General features: G+C 40.3%; 1 protein-coding gene across 2 annotated transcripts; it reads right to left on the reverse strand.

Annotated features, from left to right (window-relative positions):
• Positions 1–431: 431 nt before the first annotated feature.
• rbm39b (RNA binding motif protein 39b) lies at positions 432–16,950 on the reverse strand. 2 transcript variants are annotated; one of them, XM_061904208.1, is made up of 14 exons: positions 16,893–16,950; positions 15,502–15,551; positions 15,225–15,416; positions 8,288–8,344; positions 8,083–8,200; positions 7,848–8,000; positions 7,648–7,785; positions 7,460–7,525; positions 7,181–7,385; positions 2,789–2,875; positions 2,635–2,731; positions 2,457–2,562; positions 991–1,069; positions 432–906 (listed from the first exon to the last, which is right to left on the reverse strand). In XM_061904208.1, the coding sequence occupies exons 1-14, from the start codon at positions 16,941–16,943 to the stop codon at positions 806–808; spliced, it is 1,500 nt and encodes a 499-aa protein (XP_061760192.1). In that variant the 5' UTR covers positions 16,944–16,950; the 3' UTR covers positions 432–805. The 2 variants fall into 2 exon arrangements, with proteins under 2 accessions (XP_061760192.1, XP_061760191.1); XM_061904207.1 differs by having other exon boundaries at positions 8,083–8,221.
• Between the last annotated feature and the right edge of the window lie 4,706 nt (positions 16,951–21,656).

The raw sequence follows: 21,656 nt of genomic DNA on the forward strand, positions 1-21,656 counted from the left end.
TGTGGCGGGGCTCTCCCTTAGAGATAGAGTGAGAAGCTCTCCCATCCGGAGGGAACTCAAAGTAAAGCCGCTGCTCCTTCACATCGAGAGGAGCCAGATGAGGTGGTTCGGGCATCTGGTCAGGATGCCACCCGAACGCCTCCCTACGGAGGTGTTTAGGGCACGTCCAACTGGTAGGAGGCCACGGGGAAAACCCAGGACACGTTGGGAAGACTATGTCTCCCGGCTGGCCTGGGAACGACCCAGGATCCCCCGGGAAGAGCTAGACGAAGTGGCTGGGGAGAGGGAAGTCTGGGTTTCCCTGCTTAGGCTGTTGCCCCCGCGACCCGACCTCGGATAAGCGGAAGATGGATGGATGTAAGATGAAGCTGAACTTAGTGACAATCCAAGATTTCAATCAGATGTTTGAATACACAAAGCACGCGGCAAACTATGGTTCAAACATGTTTATTGGAGCCTTCATACTAAAAATGAAATTATGGCTGTATAAAGTACAAATAATCATTGTAGACATTGACATACTTTTTGCAATTGAGGCCCGATAGTCCAGTAGACTTAAGTAGTCCTGCTATTTGTTTCCCATCTAAGTATTGATTCAAACAAGATGACAGGAATACTTAAAAATCAGATCCTGCAGATTTCAGTGGTTTACAGCACAAAGCCACATAGTTTAAAGCAAACTCCAGGCCGCCAAATATTGAAGGGTTTACATGTGAACGCCACCCAACTTCAACAAAGCCTTTCCAATGACATTTTAAATCAATACAAAGAAATGTATGTACACTGACTGATAAGATGTCTCACACTATCGACGTGTTGGCATTAGCAGCTGCTTCGCTGTTACTGAGTCAGGGAAAAGGTTGTGGTAGGTTGGTAAGGGAACATAGGCAGCTGTAATCATTTTCCCTGCAGGGAAAAGAGGTGTTACATTTTGAAATAAATATAATTTTAATGCAAAAAAGTTGTAGATCAGCGGTCAGTTTCACATACTTGCAAACCAGCGACCATGAAGTGCATTTACAGTGGCCATTGCTGCTGGTATGGAGGGGCATTTCACGTACACATTACCCTGGAAAATAAAATCATATTTTCAAAATGTTAAATATTTTTTAATTTAACCAAAAATCAGCGTTTTTTTTTTACATAATAGGTAGACAATTAATTATATTTCTATTCACATCTGCAGCTAAAGAGGTTAAAGGCACAGCTTTCAGGCATGTGATTTGACCACGATGAAAAAGAGACTACATAAGAACTTATTACAAAATAGTATTATATGGAAATTTCAAATAAATTGTTAACTGGAATCAATAATGCACCTCTGAATTTCTATAATTTCATAATATATTTTCACGTGGCTTTTTATTTTTAGAAAAACCCATTTATATTTCGCAAAGCAATAATTGGTTAATATTTAAAACAAACACGCGTATTTCGCAAGCAAATATTTTTTAGCTTACCTCATTATTAACTACCCTGTCTGCAACTGAAGTGGGTTGTTTGGGTGGATCTTTCCTCTCGATGTCAATGGCAGTTGTCGATGTAAACAAAGGATGAAGTCCGTAAGGTTTGCTCACTTTTGGTTGATATCCAAAAGTACCAGCTAGTGAAAAGTTTGTTTTCCTTGCTTCAAGTTATGTGTTTGATGTTTCGCATGTACTTCCAAAGCCTTGAAACCTTGTGATCCATAGTCAATATTATGACACCACGTGCACAAAACTTTTCCAGGACCATCGATTTTCCGAATAAAATTGCCAAACAAAGTCATAACTTTCTTCTTCCCAACAGTATCAGTGATTTCCCTTTCCATCCAGTCCCATCGAAACTTATTTTTGACATGTTTATCAATTTCTTTTACTCGTGAAGCGTCCTTTCTCTTGAGAGCCGACATCGTTTACATTTGGAAAATGGCGGTGATAACGTCATCATTCATAACAGATGTCCTGATTGGTCACAAGGAACATATCGATCAATCAACTACGGCGTAACTTTGTCTCGATTACAAAAGACAAATTGGCAAGTAAACGAATCTTGACTTAGGGTCGGAAAAAAAAACAGAAGATAATCCCCCCCCGAGATTAAAAAAGACGAAATTCCGACTTTAGACGGAAAAATCACATGCCTGAGCTTTTCAAATCAGGCTTTTTACATATCAGTTTAGTTTTTTACCATTACTACTATTATATTGTTTTTACATTTTACATATCCGGTGTGGGTGTTATTCTTCAATCCTCCGTACCAGGCTTTATCAATAATCTTCTGGTTGTGTAAAGCACTTGAGTTGCAAAATGAACACTGGTTAACGTCAAACACATCAATTGCATAATTCTTAAATTTGACTTTACATTTTAAGCATAACAACCAGTGAGTCAAATTTGAGCCTACATTGTATAAAGGAAATTGCAAAACAAATTGGTTTATTTTCCAACAAAGAGTTGCAAGGTGACTGAGCTTACCTGAGCAGAGTTCTTATCAACATAAATGTGAACAATCCCGCCATGCTTGTTACATTCGTCGATGACATCATCTTGGATCTCATTGGCCCAACTGGGACCGTTTTCCCTGGGGGGGCGGCTTACATTACTCTTACTATTTAGAAAAACTTCAAAAGCAATGGCTCGCTGGCAAACTTACGCTTGTGGGTTGAAGAGATTGGACAATTGAAGGCAGTGAGTAGCCAGCGGCTGTGATGGAAGGTTCATACCTTGGTTTGGTGCAGGGTTTGGAGCAGCTGAAAAAGACAACGCAAGTAAAGATCATATCAAAAGCACAAACAAAAACAATTTACCTGGTGGTGTGGATACGTTTCCGAAGGGTATGGAGCCAGTCATCTGTAGAGCCTGCTGAGCAGCAGGGGGAATCTTCAGACCAGTTCCTACAAAGGATGAAAAAAACAAAAAAAGACAGGTTGGTTCAAAGACAACCAGAAAAGCTTTCTGTTAAACAATTACAGGTGGAAAATTTTACACCCTGAAGGAGAGATTTGTCCAAGCCGATGACAGTTCATCTTAAAAGGAAGTGAAACATTTGGGATGCAACCATTAAAGATTTTAACTATATGATTGTAGTCTGTTAGGTTTGTTTTACAGCATTTAAAGATTTGAATGAAAGTACGTAACAAATCAAATACAGTTGTGATCATAATTATTCAACCCCCACACAATTTGATGTTTTAGCAAGTTGGACATTTATTCCCTATTTGGTTTATAGTCATATCAAATAAAGATGCATTAAATAGACAAATCAATCAATCAATCAATCAATGTTTACTTATATAGCCCTAAATCACTAGTGTCTCAAAGGGCTGCTGCAACTTGAATTACAACATTATATTTTGTAACATACCAAACAGTGTCATTTCTCTTAATATCTCATTGACAAAATGATTCAACCCCTTGAAGATCATAACTCTTAAGAACAGAATTTGAATAAGGTCTTTTCAATCAGGTGTTGAAAACACTTGTAGATGTGATTAGAACCATAACGAGCAACAATTAAACTGATAGAAAAAGACTGTGACGCTCAGCTTCTTGTAGATGGTCAATGGTGAATTTGCAACATGGTGAAGTCCAGGGAGAGGCCAAAGTCAAGAGAGGAGGTAATTTCTCTTCATAAGAAAGGATATGGATATAAGAAAATAGCAAAGACATTACACATTCCAAGAGACACAGTTGGGAGCATAATGTTCAAGTTTAAAGCTAAAGGCACGGTGGAAACACTACCTGGGTGTGGTAAAAAGAGGATGATGTGTGCAACTGGTGTCCGGTATTTTGAAGCGTACAGTGGTGAAAAAACCCCCGGGTAACAGCTGAGGAACTACAACAGGACATTGCAGAGGGGGGAACGCAGGTTTCATCCCAGACAATAAAGCACGCACTACGAGCTGAAGGCCTCCATGCCAGAACTCCCAGGCGCACCCCACTTCTGACTACCAGGCACAACAAAAATAGACTAGTATGCCAAAAATCATCTGGACAAACCCCAAAGGTTTTGGTAAACTGTTCTATGGAGTGATGAGACAAAACTGGAACTCTTTGGGCCTTTGAATCAACGTTATGTCTGGAGGAGAAAACATGAAGCTTACAAAGGGAAGAACACCTTTCCTACTGTTAAGCATGGTGGGGGGTCAATCATGCTCTGGGGCTGTTTCTCTGCCTCAGGTACCGGGACTCTCCAGCGCGTTCAAGGCATTATGAATTCTATTTCCTACCAGGATATATTAGCTGCAAATGTCATGAAGTCAGTGACGAAGCTGAGGCTTGGGAGACGTTGGACCTTCCAACAGGACAACGATCCCAAGCATACCTCCAAATCAACATCAGAGTCGTTGCAGAAGAAGGGCTGGAAGACAATGGAGTGGCCTTCACAGTCGCCAGACCTAAATCCTATAGAACAGTGGTTCTGAATGGGGGTACTTGAAAGTATGCCAAGGGCAAGGGGTAGGTGAGATTTTTTTAAAAATATTCTAAAAATAGCAACAATTCAAAAAATCCTTTATAAATGTATTTATTTGTTGATGACTGAAGTACTGATATCAACCAAAGCTCCTCATCCGACCCCCCGGATTGTAAGTAATGTAAATCTGTCATCTCTATCTTTTTTTTTATACTACCATATTGTATATGCACCTTAGGAGGAGCTGCTCCAATTTCGTTGTTCTTTGAACCTGTTCATTGCAATAATGACAATAAAACTCTATTCTATTCTAAATAATTCAATGTAAATCCTATGATGATTAAACTGTGTGATGACAGTATTATGCTGATAGTATAAATTTGTACCATGAATGGATTAACGTGGACCCTGACTTAAACAAGTTGAAGAACTTATTCGGGTGTTACCATTTAGTGGTCAATTGTACGGAATATGTACTGAACTGTGCAATCTACTAATACAAGTTTCAATCAATTAATTGAAAATTAGCAACAATTCAAAAATCCTTTATAAATATATTTATTGAATAATACTTCAACAACATTTGAATATAAGTTCATAAACTGTGAAAAGAAATGCAACAATGCAATATTCAGTGTTGACAGCTAGATTTTTTGTGGACATGTTCCATAAATATTGACGTTAAAGATTTATTTTTTTAGTGAAGAAATGTTTAGAATTAATTAAGTTTATGAATCCAGATATTACTATTACAATACCCAAAGAGGGCACTTTATATGTGTAGAAATCTTTATTTATAATTGAATCCTTAGTTTATTTTTCAACAAGTTTTTAGTTATTTTTTTATCTTTTTTTCCCCAAATAGTTCAAGAAAGAACACTACAAATGATCAATATTTGGCACGGTTATACAATTTAATAAATCAGAAACTGATGACAAAGTGCTGTATTTTACTTCTTTATCTCTTTTTCAACCAAAAATTATTTGCTCTGATTAGGGGGTACTTGAATTAAAAAAATGTTCACGGGGGTACATCACTGAAAAAAGGTTGAGAACCACTGCTATAGAAAACCTATGGTGGGACTTGAAGAAGGCTGTTGCAGCATGCAAGCCCAAGAATATGAATGAACTGGAGGCCTTTGCCCAAGAGGAATGGGCTAAAATACCTGTAGATCGTTGCAAGAAGCTTGTGTCCGGTTATGTATCACGTTTGAAGGATGTAATTACTGCCAAAGGGTGTTTTACTAAGTACTAAAGATGCATGTAACTAGGGGTTTGAATAATTTTGTCAACGAGATATTAAGAAAAATGTCATTTTTTGGTATTTTGTAAAATACAGTGTTACAATTTAAGTTGCATTTGTCTATTTGACTCATCTTTATTTGATATGACTATAAACAAAATACGGAATAAATGTCCAACTCGCTAAAACACCAAAATTGTGTGGGGGTAGAATAATTTTGATCACAACTGTATATTGTTTCTGGCGGACGTTGTGGCATCCTACTGTTTAGCAGTTCTTGAATGCATTGTAAGAACACCTTGACGTTGGACAGGATGATCACTATACTATAACAGCACTGCTTGTAGGTTCAATGTGCTCAAATGGCTTAGTTGCTAAGACAACAATATGTATGAGTTTAGATTGGGGTATGTTTTTATTGGAGAAAGACAATGTATCTTGTTTTCATGTTAGCAAGCAAGCTGACATCAGCCAGTCCAAGAAATTATCAAAGGACAGGTATCAATCAGGGTTTTACCAATAATTTTAAACTGTAGTACTAACCGCCCAGGAGTTTCACCACAGGCATCAATAATACATCCATTCTTTTAAAATATGACTAGGACACTCATGATTTAGGGCTATGTAATTAAACTTTGATTGATTGATTAATTGATCACGAGGGGAAAATGCTACTCATGTTGATAAACTCAAGTGCTATTGTAATGAATGCCTATGTATTCATTCTCAATGTGTTTTACGCTCTGTTAATAACTAGAATGCACAGAATTAGAACCCATGATATAGCGCTGTTCTACAACCTGATATTATGTTAGTGTTTTACACTTCCTTTATTAATTTACAATGTCTATCGTTTATTTAGTAGACAGGAAAAAGCCATCTTCGGCATTAAATGGCACTGAATGACAGGAGCTGTTGCTGTTTGTTTACAGAGGAGACAACGCTAAGCAGATTTATTCCCCCCTCCCCGTTTTATTTAACCAGGAAAGTCTTATTGCAATTAAAAAAACAACCTATTGTTCGAGGGAGTCATCTAGCAAAACACAGAGGTATTTGGATGTGTGATCCACCTCTGACATTTCCCTCAAGAGTGGACACGAAGGGGATAGTTTGAGGAACCATCTTAATGTTTGAAAACAGTTTTGTCTTTTCAGCATTGACTAGTTTATTAGCTGCAGAAGTGTGTGCTTGATCACATCAAATGCTTTCTGCAGAGGTTCTACAGCTTTAGAAGGCTTAAAGCAAAAACAGTAAATTATTGTTTCAAAATGAAAATTAGCGTCAGGAAAGCGGGGCAGGAAAAGTTTGCTGCCATTTTTAAGTTAATGTAGCATACTGGCGTGTCTTTCCGGAGGTGCTTATAAACGCATGCACTGCTGTTTTACTTTGTTCTGTGCTGGTTGTGCCGAAAAAACATACCAGCATAATGTCCGTTTCAAGTAAGTGAGGAGGACTGAAACGATTTTGTGAAGCCTTTGTGATTAAATAATGGGATGTTTTTAATCACAGTTAATAGTAAAATTTGTTGATTGCGCTACAAACCTTCAGCAAGTCGAGCCATAAGCTGTAGACGTCCTGTGGTGCCGAGGTCAATGCCGGTCCTTTCTAGCTCATCATTGTCCAGAAATGAGCTTGCCGTTGATGCGTCTGAGCGCTCAGTGACATGGCCCACCTTCATTGGCCGGCCGGCCAGCTCAAAACCATTGAGCTGCTCCAAAGCCTTTTTTGCACACTCTGCATCTGCAAACTTGAGAAATTTTGTCAAACTAGAGGCAAACAATAGAGAAAACATATGAAACATGCTAAAAATAAATTACTTACTGATATAAAGCCATATCCTTTAGAGCGTCCCGTTTCACTGTCCATCATAAGCTGAATGCCTTCGATCTAAAACACCAATAAATGATTATCAATCAATCAATCAATGTTTACTTATATAGCCCTAAATCACTAGATTAAAATCTGTTTAGAACTTGGCTCTACTCAAAATATAAAAACTAAACACTGACCTTTCCAAAAGGCTCAAAGATCCCACGAAGCATTTCCTCTGTAATGTTGAAGTGCAAGGAGCCCACATACAACCGCATCGGACCTAAACTGCCTTTTTGGAGATTATTCGCAGCAGCAGCAGCTCGATTCTTCTCTGCCTGTGAACATGTGCACCAGCCATGGAAAAAAAGCCTTAGCACGAGTATTAGTATGAATTTACCTGAGAAGCCTGCACAATGATGGGCACTCCTAAAAGCCGTTGGCCAGTCAATCCGATAGCAAGGGGGACAGAAGACGATTCTACGAACTCAATGTAGGCGATCCCCTTCGATCTTCTGGAGTTTCTGTCTGATATCATTCTCACATCTCTTACCTGCAAGGCAAATCAGTAGCAGTTGTAGACAACTTTTCTACACATACTCAACAAACCACACTTAAACTGAACTATAACGTACTTTTCCAACAGCTGAGAAGAAATCTTCGAGGTCTCGAGCTCGGATTCTTGCAGCCAGTTGCATGCAGAAAACAGTGCGAGCATCTCGCTCCTCTGGTGTTAGATTGTCAATTGGTTGCCTAGAGAGAAAAACAGGTGGATTAAAAAAAAAAAAAAAAAAAAAAAAAATCACTTTCAACAAAAATAAATATGTAAACATGTATTACCTGGTTGGACTTTTCTCTTTTTTGACGGGAGGACTGCGACTTTTGGAACGCTTGCGTCTGGGAGAAATAAAAACATAATTTGTAGGGGTATACATATTGCGAAAAGCATGCAAATGTTACATCTTCACAAAGTTGTGAAAAAACGAGTGCAGACAGAGCAACTGTCTCAAAAGAAAAAAGTTGATTATGTCTTGCAAGCAGCAAACAAAATTTGGATGTGAGTGATGTAAACATTCAATGTTGCCCAGCTCATTTTGTATGGTATGTAGGAACACATTTTACCATTTTTTTGCGAGTTCTCTAAAAACATTAATAAACATGGACTAGTTATTTAAGCAAAGAACATTTGAGCTTTTAATGTCAGTTGCTGTATAGGCTTAACTAATGCTGTAAAATTTTTGGGAATAAATAAGAATTAGTTTTTCTTTTTTTAAACAGCTTTACTGCTTCGAGTACACTACTACTACAGAGAAATTAGCGTGCGCTGACTTTATGTAATAGTATGATTTCACTAGTAAACATCTCAATGATCTCCTTTGGCCATTGGCACCACCTCACACTCACACACACACACACACACACACACACACACACACACACACACACCTTTAGGAGGGTTAAGTTGATCTTTGTATAGTTGTGCAAGTGTTTGTCAGCAATTTTTGACACGGACTTACCCTAGATCAGCATGTTTCGCATAAATGGATATATACATGGTTTATTTGCGCACTATCGATTAGTGATGCACAGAAAATTTAGCAACCGAAAAGACATACAGGTACTTCTTTGATAACCGGAACCAAATGTTGTGACGACTTAAAGAGAAACTGCATTTTTAACGGATGTATTTTTTTTAATGCATTGTAAATAAAAGTCAGCTAACAACCGAGCCAACGAGAGGTCCTCCATTCTGCCCATGAACCCAATAAAAATAAACATTCAAAAAGCACCAACAATACTCTATTTACATTTTGTGACTTCAATATTAACCAAGTATGAGTGTTATTGATAACGTAAGCGCTAACGCTGACAAACTATAGCAGCGCCGTGATTACTAGCGTGTGCCTTGGTTTACATCGAGTGGATGGTCGTGACTTTTTTATCGACCATGAATAATGCCTCTCACCAGGAAATGACATGTAAGACAAAAAGATTCTAACAGTCGGCTTCCTAGTGACAGTGAGTAATGTTACAATATGTTTGAGGGCTGTCAAAGTCTGCAATGAGTAGAAATCAGTGATGTAGTAAGGGACGAGTTTTTGAAATTGTGCCATCCATCCATCATCTTCCGCTTATCCGAGGTCGGGTCGCGGGGGCAACAGCCTAAGCAGGGAAACCCAGACTTCCCTTTCCCCAGCCACTTTGTCTAGCTTTTCCCGGGGGATCCCGAGGCGTTCCCAGGCCAGCCGGGAGACATAGTCTTCCCAACGTGTCCTGGGTCTTCCCCGTGGCCTCCTACCGGTTGGACATGCCCTAAACACCTCCCTAGGGAGGCGTTCGGGTGGCATCCTGACCGGATGCCCGGACCACCTCATCTGGCTCCTCTCAATGTGGAGGAGCAGCGACTTTAATTTGAGTTCCTCCCGGATGGCAGAGCTTCTCACCCTATCACTAAGGGAGAGCCCCACCACACGGCAGAGGAAACTCATTTTGGCCGCTTGTACCCGTGATCTTATCCTTTCGGTCATGAGCTTTTGGTCATGACCAAAAGCCCATGACCATATGTGAGGATGGGAACGTAGATTGACTGGTAAATTGAGAGCTTTGCCTTCCGGCTCAGCTCCTTCTTCACCACAATGGATCGGTACAACGTCCGCATTACTGAAGACGCCGCACCGATCCGCCTGTCGATCTCACGATCCACTCTTCCCTCACTCGTGAACAAGACTCCTAGGTACTTGAACTCCTCCACTTGGGGCAGGGTCTCCTCCCCAACCCGGAGATGGCATTCCACCCTTTTCCAGGCGAGAACATGGACTCGGACCTGGAGGTGCTGATTCTCATTCTGGTCGCTTCACACTCGGCTGCGAACCGATCCAGCGAGAGCTGAAGATCCCGGTCGGATGAAGCCATCAGGACCACATCATCTGCAAAAAGCAGAGACCTAATCCTGCGGTTACCAAACCGGAACCCCTAACCCCTTGACTGCGCCTAGAAATTCTGTCCATAAAAGTTATGAACAGAATCGGTGACAAAGAACAGCCTTGGCGGAGTCCAACCCTCACTGGAAATGTGTTCGACTTACTGCCGGCAATGCGGACCAAGCTCTGGCACTGATCGTACAGAGAGTGGACCGCCACAATAAGACAGTCCGATACCCCATACTCTCTGAGCACTCCCCACAGGACTTCCGGAGGGACACGGTCGAATGCCTTCTCCAAGTCCACAAAGCACATGTAGACTGGTTGGGCAAACTCCCATGCACCCTCAAGAACCCTGCCGAGAGTATAGAGCTGGTCCACAGTTCCACGACCAGGACGAAAACCACACTCTTCCTGCTGAATCCGAGGTTCGACTATCCGGCGTAGCCTCCTCTCTAGTACACCTGAATAAACCTTACCGGGAAGGCTGAGGAGTGTGATCCCACAATAGTTGGAAGACACCCTCCGGTCCCCCTTCTTAAAGAGAGGAACCACCACCCCGGTCTGCGAATCCAGAGGTACCGCCCCCGATGTCCACGCGATGCTGCAAAGTCTTGTCAACCAAGACAGCCCCACAGCATCCAGAGCCTTAAGGAACTCCGGGCGGATCTCGTCCTACCCTGGGGCCTTGCCACCAAGGAGCTTTTTAACTACCTCAGCGACCTCAGCCCCAGAAATAGGGGAGTCCACCACAGATTTCCCAGGCACTGCTTCCTCATAGGAAGACGTGTTGGTGGGATTGAGGAGGTCTTCGAAGTATTCCTTCCACCTATCCACAACATCCGCAGTTGAGGTCAGCAGAACACCATACGGTGTTGATAGTGCACTGCTTCCCCTTCCTGAGGCGGCGGACGGTGGTCCAGAATCGCTTCGAAGCCGTCCGGAAGTCGTTTTCCATGGCTTCCCCGAACTCCTCCCATGTCCGAGTTTTTGCCTCCGAGGACCGGACCGCTGAAGCCTCACACCGCTTGGCCTGTCGGTACCTGTCCACTGCCTCCGGAGTGCTATGAGCCAAAAGGACCCGATAGGACTCCTTCTTCAGCTTGACGGCATCCCTCACCGCTGGTGTCCACCAAGGGGTTTTAGGATTGCCGCCCCGACAGGCACCAACTATCTTGCGGCCACAGCTGACTTAGAACTGGTGCGGACCAGGGGAATCCGACTGTTTAATTAAAACAAAGCATCGCGATGGCCCGCGATGGGTGTTGACTCGATGTGATTTCTGCCCAGTGCTCTGAATGTCAAAGTGAAGAAATTCATTGAAGCGCGGGTAAACGGCGGGAGTAACTATGACTCTCTTAAGGTAGCCAAATGCCTCGTCATCTAATTAGTGACGCGCATGAATGGATGAATGAGATTCCCACTGTCCCTACCCACTATCTAGCGAAACTACAGCCAAGGGAACGGGCTTGGCAGAATCAGCGGGGAAAGAAGACCCTGTTGAGCTTGACTCTAGTCTGCAATTGTGAAGAGACAAGAGGGGTGTAGAATAAGTGGGAGGCGTTCGCGCGGGGCTCTGGCCCCAGGGCGCCGCAAGTGAAATACCACTACCGTTTTTTCACTTACCCGGTGAAGCGGGAGTAGGCGAGCCCCCAGCGGGCTCTCGAATTCTGGTGTCAAACGCGTCGTCGGCCCCCGCGGCAACATAGCTCCTAGGATCATTGGGACACACAAACTCCTCTACCACGATAAGGTGGCAGCTCAGAGAGGAGAAATTGTGCCACGTATGCTTAAAATAATCAAAACACGTAAATATTACATGTCATCATAAACGTACCGTTACTACATTACATTGAGGCCATGTCCACACGAACACGGATAATTAATAAAAGCATACTTATCTCTGCTTTTAGGTCTGTAATTCACACACAAACGCTGGCCAAAATGTAGAGTTCCAAACTACGCTCAGCGTATGCGTGTACACGTACAAACGGAGACTTGTACTCCTCTGACGATGTTACGGTTGTGCTGTCATTTCTAAAGCTCAACAACACTGCCTTGCATCCTTTAAACACATTGTAAGAGTATCTACCTTATGTTTAAACGTAAATATGCTTCTATTTTCCCTCAACATTGGAAAAAAAAATGCGCATGAAAATATGCTTTGCGACACTCCCGCCAACGACAGTCAGCTGTTATGGATACGATTGTTGTCAGACCTTTAGCTGATAGGACAACTTTGACAAGCAAGACTTTTTGCTTTGTGTCATAAGACGTACTTCAATGTATACTAGATATACTCGCAGACATCCATCCAATTTCTACCACTTGTCCCTTTCGAGGTCGCAGGGGGTGCTGGAGCCCATCTCAACTGCATTCGGGCGGAAGGCGGGCTACACCCTGGACAAGTCGCCACCTCTTCGTAGAGTCAACACAGATAGACGGACAACATTCACACTAACACTCACACACTAGGGCCAATTTAGTGTTGCCAATCAACCTATGCACAGGTGCATGTCTTTGGAGGTGGGAAGAAGCTTCCTGCGTTGGCGGCTCGCTCCCAGTAGGGGTCACTGTGGGGCACACGCAACACAACACGTCAGGGGGGAGGGGACAGGGTGGGAGGAGCCCCTATTTGCTGCAATCTGATAGGTTGACTACTTGGAGAGGAACCCGCAGTAATGGGGAAAACATGCAAACTCCACACAGAAACAACGATCTTCAAAATGTAAGAGGACAGTGGAGGCTTTTAAGGAGAGAACGACTCCCAGCAGCACAAAGCCAGTGGAGAAATCGGTACAAAAAAAATAATCGCAACAAAAGAACATTGCACAAAAAGCAGCAACAATTGCAAAAAAAAAAAAAAAAAAAGCAAAACAATATGTAAGAAAAAATATATGTTCGTATTATAATTAAAAGTGGTCTGCAGCTCTACCTTAAATGGCGATCCGATATGAATCTCTATACATGGACAACAATACGATTCACAATTACATTAAGATTGGATGAAATACGCAGATGCAAGCTTTGCATAGTAAAAAGAAAATTAAATGTATCATGTCAGAACAATGTGTTTATTTTTTTTTAAATAAATACATGCAAAACAGGCGGTTCCTGCATTAGCAAATAGAACTATCAACTAAATTCAAAGCTTTGCAATCCAAAAACTTAAAGAAAAAACGATGAGAGTTATAAAATGCAAATTATAATTAGAACTGTAAATTAATTTTCTTCTGTTGATTATTAGTTTAGTTGTATGTTTCTGTGTTCTACATTGTTAAATGTTATAACTTGATCAAAAGACTAAAGGGTTGTGGTATTCACGAACCAAATCTATGACATTAATGTGAACGATAGCTTTGTTGTTTTTGAAGCGTAATAGTGATTAAACACTTAAATCTCAACCAAGCCAGACACAGCGGCAGCTTTGCAGAATGCGTGTGCGTCTCCTCTCTGCTCAGACAAGAATTGAATGGACTTCATTGTGACTGCAGTTAAAAGTACAAAAAAATGTGTTTTCAGAATACGGCGACAGTATTCTCATTATGCCATCACATAAGTCTCAAGATTTGAGCGGCTATATATATATATATTTTTTTTTTACAGATCTACAATCAACCGGTTAATGACTTTCCAATCGACATCAACCAATCCACATTACAAATAGTTATTGGTTTGTAACAATTAACAAGCCAACCAGCTGTATTCATGTCTTATATCTACACTGTATGTGCACAGGGGAAGCTGATAACTATTACCTGCCACGCTTTTAACTCCTTTTGCAGGTCTGAATGTTTACCTAGATTTGAAGCAATGGTGGTAATTCTGTATTGACACATTTGGCGAGGCATGTTTTTAAAGCAGCGCGGCACTTCCATGTTTGAAGAGTTACCTTTATTGATAGTTTTGAAGCCCGAATACCTTTATATTGCCTTTCAAGCACCCTTTTTATTAACCAGTACAGTTGCTGGTATTTTGTCATTATTCCTTTTCTGATTGGAAGTGCTCAATGTGTGCATTTTGACACACAAATGCGCCTTGGCTCAGAGACGTCACCACCGCACAGCAGCAAATGTGGATGAAAAATAACTACGGGTGTTTTCCAAAGGCCGTGGTACCTTTTTTAATTAATTAGTACCACAGGACTTTATCAGTGGCGATGTACTGTGCAACCCTCTGCTACCACCATTACACAACAAAACCCGACAGCATTTGAGATAACAGCTAAGACCACTTTTTATTACATTCATCATGCTTTGGTTAATGAATAAACAAAGCTACACGGAGAAGAAGCCGCCATCTACAACTTTTGTCTCTTTTGAAGGTACGTAACGTTGATATTTTGGCAAGCTTTAAAGTTTTAGTATTATTTAGTATATTAGCTTGGCCCTGCGATGAGGTGGCAACTTGTCCAGGGTGTAACCCACCTTCCGCCCGATTGTAGCTGAGATAGGCTCCAGCACCCCCGAAGGGAATAAGCGGTAGGAAATGGATGTATAGTATTTTAGCTTAACGTTAGTTGGCGTAGCTAACATTACAAACTAACGTTCAAAACTAACATGTATCATATAATATAACTTGTACAGAAATTGTGCATTTTTCTCTGGCCCTACCTGAGGCAGTCAGCCTCTGAAAGGCCTCACTTTAAAAGGCTAGATTCCTACCCACCTGACAGGAAAGCACAAAATGTAGGGATAGGGCTAAAAAGTAGGGCAAGTGGGTGTGTTGGATTGGGCCCAAGTCTACAATACAAGACTTTTCTCAGTTTAATGTCACTACGTCTATGCTGGAATCACAAATGAATTTAACTTAGTATTCACATTGTCAAACACAAAGTAGTAATAAAGCTCACATACATTGGACTCTTGCGAGCTTTGTATCGCCCAGCGCGCTCCCTGCTTCGTGAGCGGCTGCGATGGCGCTCCCTGCTGCGACTGCGCTTTCTTTCACGACTACGACTCCTCTTCTTGGCTTTTTTTCTATCTTTGCTTCGACTCCTGCTCCTTCTCTTCTTGGAGCCTGGACTTCGGCTTTTGCTCCGCCTCTTCCTGTGTATTATTTCAAAGTGGAATTCATTTAAATCATGAAAACAGAATTTCAAATGAAGTTTAATATGATGCACCAATAACTTACTTCCTGTTCTGGCTGTCATGTCCGTTAGCATGAGAAGACTTGATCTCATCCTAAGCAAGGTTGATAGAAGAACATCATGAGGACGTAGACGCAACATTTCAAGTCGTCATGGTAAAAAGGGGGTGGGGAGGGACAAGAGAAAATGCAGAAATATTTGAATTAATATTAAATACATCATCATTTCTTCTGCTGTACCCAGAGTCCTTCCCCAAATAGCTACCCCTCTGTTCTTAACAAGGCTGCCAAATACTCTTCATAAAAAGGATGGAGGTGTCCCAACACTTTAGCGGAGTTCAGGAAGCTCTGACAATTGGCAACTCATTTCCACCCTTCCCCTTCTAGTAAGTCGTACCAATGCCACAATTTGTGCCTAATCATGAGACCACGCATGGCGCGGGGCCGCTAAAAGAGATCCTTTGTGGTTGGTGTCAGTCCAGTGATCTTCACCCATTTTCGTTCTTGGACTGTAAGAGCTCGATGCCACCTCTGTCACACATCTTGCCCTGAAGCAAACAGGGATTCACACTTCTTAGTAATATTGATGCCCAAGGAAAATAGATATTAAAAATTAATAATCCATCAATTCTTCCACGATATATAAGAAGTGTAATCAAGGAATGATAGTTTTGACTCATTTAGTGTATGGTAAGTCACTTTACAAATACATTTACCTTAAGAGTACAGCTATGTTCATATCTGCTGTTGTGTAGCATGCAAAATCAAGATGCTGATACACATTTGACTTGAATAAGGCAAAGAGGCAGTATTCATATTTACAATTAAAAAATGTGTTTACAATATGACAATGTGAAAATGCATTTGCAAAAGATAAGATAATGTAATGTCACAATTAAGTGTCGTTCAGAAAATACCCTCCTCCAGCAGATTTGGAAGGAAAATCATGAAATGATATCAAGCTTTGCTTGAACTTTTTACAAGCTTAGAGTATTTTAAGGCTCAAATAAGCCTCCAATGACTTACGAAGCAGCAAAAATATGCAGGTTACAAATTTGAATACTGCCAACTTTGCTCGCCTGATAAGATGAGCCTGTCCGTCACTGGTATTCACCTTGTTGCAACCGAATAGGGCCTGGGTGATTAAGGTTGGATCTCTTTTAGTCCTAAGGTGAACCACAGTACATCAGTATATGCACAATAACTACCTTCCTTTTTTTCACAGTTCACAGTGGAATCAAAGATGAATTCATGGGAGTAGAGGTGAGATATCATTAGGGAAGTCTATAAAGAGAGATAGATGCGGATTTATTTTTAAACTTAAAGGCGTTTTACTCAAAACAAACCACAACATTTATGTAAACTTTGTCACACTAGCAATTATCAACGGCTCAAGTGTAGAACATTAGCTTCATTTCATTTGACTCTCAACCAACCTTTCTGTATGGAGCCTCCAGCATAGCCTCAACGTCAAATTCATCAGCCATGATGACCCTAAAACACAAATGACATACATTACAAATGTGCATATTCAAACCCATAATGCCAAAAAATGTAATAGTCTTGAATAGTCAATATTTGAAAGCCGTGAGCTGAGGTATTTTGGAACTAAAGATACACACGATATTTTATAAACATACATAAAAATACACCTGCAGCCGATGAAAAATCACAACCTTTGCTTAAAATAAAGTATTTTAAAAAAGTGTTATTAATGTGTATGATACAGAAACTATAAAGAGGCCGCGACGAACACTAGCTCCTGCGATCCGGTTGCTGAGGCTAAATGGCGGTCGCACTTACATGCTAGCGTTAGCTGCCGAGGCCCGTATAAAGATTGCCAACAACAGTGCCTCCTTTAGACACATTTGCCATATAAAAAAGATATTGAGCAAAGGGAAAACCTATTATGTTAAAAAAATATCTTAAACGCACACTACATCAGTATATTGCCGTCGTTTAAAAAAATGTGCGAGTAAGGCCCGCTAGTTGGAAAGCACCAGTTTACTTAGCAAACAACGACTTTACCGTTTGAAATTGATGGAAACAAGACGAAAGTACTGTTCTTCGTGCCTCTCGACGGGTAGAATCCACTAAAATTGAATTAAATAACACTTTCTTTGCTTATGTAAGTTTTTTTTGTTTCGTCTCTGAAGGAGCAAACGCGGGCCGTGGCCTCGTTTGTTTGCAGCATTCGCTTCCTCCTTCTTCTTCTTCGTCACTTCCCCTTCATCCCTAACAGCTGTGACAATCCTAGGTTACGCGTTACTGCCATCTATTGGAACTTAATAACATATGCACACGCCCGCCACTTACTGTTTTTTTTTTTAGATACTAGTGTTCTGTTTTTTCCTTGCATGGTCGGATGACTTTGTGTGCTGCTGAAATTTGTCATCTGCATTTGAACCATCCCCTTGGTCACCCCCTGGGAAGTGAGGGGAGCAGTGGGCAGCAGCGGTGCCGCGCCCGGTAATAATTTATGGTGATTGAAGGCGGTGTACACCCTGGACAAGTCGCTACCTCATTGCAGGGCGACAAAAGTTAATTATCCATCCATCCAGCCATTTTCTACCGCTTATTCCCTTTTGTGGTCACGGGGGGCGCTGGTGCCTATCTCAGCTACAATCGGATGGAAGGCGGTGTACACTCTGGACAAGTCGCCACCTCATCGCAGAAAAGTTAATTATACGTTTGAAAAAAAATATCTATAGTACAGTATTGTAAAGGGAAAAAAACATTACTGAAATTGTCACTGGGTGTGTGTTTTCTTTGCCCTTATGTGGGCTCTACCGAGGATGTCGTTGTGGTTTGTGTTGTGGTTTGTGCAGCCCTTTGAGACGCTAGTGATTTAGGGCAATATAAATAATCATTGATTGATTGATTGATTGATTTTTAAGGTAAACAAACGGTCATCAGAACGTTATTGTAAAGCAAGGGTCACCAACGCGGTCGTCCGTAAGGACCAGATGAGTAGCCCGCTGGCCTGTTCTAAAAATAGCTCAAATAGCAGCACTTACCAGTGAGCTGCTCTTATTTTTTCAAATTGTATTTATTTACTAGCAAACTGGTCTCGCTTTGCTCGACATTTTTAATTCTAAGAGAGACAAAACTCAAATAGAATTTGAAAATCCAAGAAAATATTTTAAAGACTTGGTCTTCACTTGTTTAAATAAATTCATTTTTATTTTTATTTTGCTTCTTATAACTTTCAGAAAGACAATTTTCAAGAAAAAATACAACCTTAAAAATTATTTTAGGATTTTTAAACACATTTACCTTTTTATCTCTTCTTTCCTGACAATTTAAATCAATGTTCAAGTAAATGTATTTTTTTTATTGTAAAGAATAATAAATACATTTTAATTGAATTCTTCATTTTAGCTTCTGTTTTTTCGACGAATAATATTTGTAAAATATTTCTTCAAACTTATTGTGATTAAAATTCCCAAAAATTATTCTGGCAAATCTAGAAAATCTGTAGAATCAAATTTAAATTTTATTTCAAAGTCTTTTGAATTTCTTTTTAAATTTTTGTTCTGGAAAGTCTAGAAGAAATAATGATTTGTCTTTGTTAGAAATATAGCTTGGTCCAATTTGTTATATATTCTAACAAAGTGCAGATTGGATTTTAACCTATTTAAAACATGTCATCAAAATTGTAGAATTAATCTTAATCAGGTAAAATAACTAATGATGTTCCATAAATTCTTTTTTTAATTTTTTCAAAAAGATTTGAATTATCTAGTTTTTATCTTCATTTTTTTCTGTTGAATTTTGAATTTTAAAGAGTCGAAATTGAAGATAAACTATGTTTCCTGTTTTCTCCCCTTTTGCACCGTTCAGTTTAGTGTTTTTTTCATCTTTTATTCTCTACAAAAAACTTTCCGTAAAAGGAAAAAAAAATGTACAAAGGAATGACAGACAGAAATACTCATTTTTTAAAATATATATAGATTTATTTATTAAAGGTAAGTTGAGCAAATGGGCTATTTCTGGCAATTTATTCAATTATGTATCAAACTGGTAGCCCTTCGCATTAATCAGTACCCAAGAAGTAGCTCTTAGTTTCAAAAAGGTTGGTGACCCCTGTTGTAAAGTATATTGTTATTTTTACAGTGCAGGATTTGAGATAATTCAAGCAGGTTATCCATTATTAATATTCATTTTGATGCAGGGGATATTAATGTATTGTTTGTATTGGAAAGAATAATTAAGTATTGTTTTAATAATTTATTTTTGATGAATAATTTACACATCGAGTCCTCAAATTCGGCCTACCAGAAATCACCAAAATGATGAGGCCATACAATTTTACAAAACACTGCGTATTGATAATTATATAGATGCATATATAAGAAAGCATCTTAATAGGTCAGTGGGTAATGATGTTATTCTTTACACAAAGGCACCGGGGTTCCAATCTCAATCAAGGTGCAATATGCATTTATATCATTGTTAATAATATGAACATTATATTTATCCATCCATCCATTTGGGGTTGCGGGGGGCGCTGGTACCTATCTCAACCTCAATAACAACCAACACCCCTCCATCTTCTGGACAGTACATCTCTCCAACGGACTCTGATGTTGTCTTTGGTTCCGGTGGGCTACACATCATCCATCTTAATGTGAACAGCCTCTCTGGAAATAAACTCGACCAAATCAGAGAAATGTTCCACAACAATAAGGTAAAAATCCTGTGTTTCTCCGAAACTAAATTAGATGATAGTGTTTCTGATTCAGAGATAGAGATAGAAAACTTCTCGGTCATCAGAAAGGACAGTAATAAACATGGTGGTGGTGTTTGTATGTATATTCACCAGGATATTAAATACATAACTCGCTCTGATCTCAACCACAATACCCTTGAATCTGTGTGGGCAGAAATCAAATTCACTAACGCTAAGCCGGTACTAATAGGGACTGTATACAGACCCCCTAATCAGAGTGATTTCTATGGTGCCCTGGAGGAGTGCTTAGCTAGTGTAGAAAACATGGAGATTATTATAACTGGAGATCTGAACACAGATATTCAACGCAGAGATGCGCCTGTCTTCAAATCTTACAGCAAATTCTGTAATCTGCATGCTCTTTCCCAGCTAATAACACTCCCCACACGGGTGTGTGTTTCCACCCAGTCAACCATAGATCTCATCCTCACATCGGACCGGCATAATATTAAAAATAGTGGAGTCGTGATCTGTGGTCTTAGCGACCACTATATAACCTTCTGCACGCGCAAAATAAGTGAACCTAAAGCCAATGGCCACATAACAGCTCAATCCAGATCCCTTAAAAAATACAACAGTGATAATTTCAACCTCAAATTAGATAAGTGGGACTGGTCCCCTGTGCTCACGAGCAACCTGGTTGAGGATGCTTGGGATCGCTTCAAAACAGCGTTCCTAGCTATACTAAATGATATGGCTCCCATGAGAACAGTCAGGATCAAAGCCCGCTCTGAACCGTGGATCAATCCAGACCTATTAGCTGCCATAAAAGACAGGGACAGAAAATATTTCGAATACCAAAAGTGTAAAACCGAAGTAAATAAACAACCCAATAATAATAACCTCAAATCACTCCTTTCAACGCTCAAAAAGCAATGCAATATATTAAGAAATAAGACAAACAACCTGACTAAATCCTTAAAAAAAAATTATATCAATGACAAAATAAAGGAAAACACAAATAAGCCACGTGAGCTCTGGAAAATTCTCAACAACCAGCTTCCTGGATGCAGCCAGAAACTTAAAACCAGACTCACCAACATCAACATCAAGGAGGGTGACACCCTCATTACAGACAAAATAGAGGTAGCAAGCAGACTTAACATCTTTTTCACCAACATAGCCACAACTCTCATAAACAAGCTATCACAACATTCTGGTCGCTTTGGTGTAGAACACATTAAAGCCTTCTACAGAAAGCTAGGAGTAGTCAACAACAATTTCAAATTAGAAATGGTCTCAGCTAACGAGGTGCTTAATAAATTGAGCGCGCTCCACCCAAACAAGGCCACCGGCCTTGACAATATCCCCTCCAGATTCCTCATGGACTCTGCCACCACCATTGCCCAAATAATCACTCATATAATAAACCTCTCAATCAAACAAGGCCAAGTACCCAAGGATTTCAAGATAGCAAGAGTAACCCCCCTTTATAAAAAAGGAAGCAAATTAGAACCTGGTAACTACC

The sequence above is a fragment of the Nerophis ophidion genome, linkage group LG06 (assembly GCF_033978795.1).
Source record: "Nerophis ophidion isolate RoL-2023_Sa linkage group LG06, RoL_Noph_v1.0, whole genome shotgun sequence".
Classification (NCBI taxonomy): domain Eukaryota; kingdom Metazoa; phylum Chordata; class Actinopteri; order Syngnathiformes; family Syngnathidae; genus Nerophis; species Nerophis ophidion.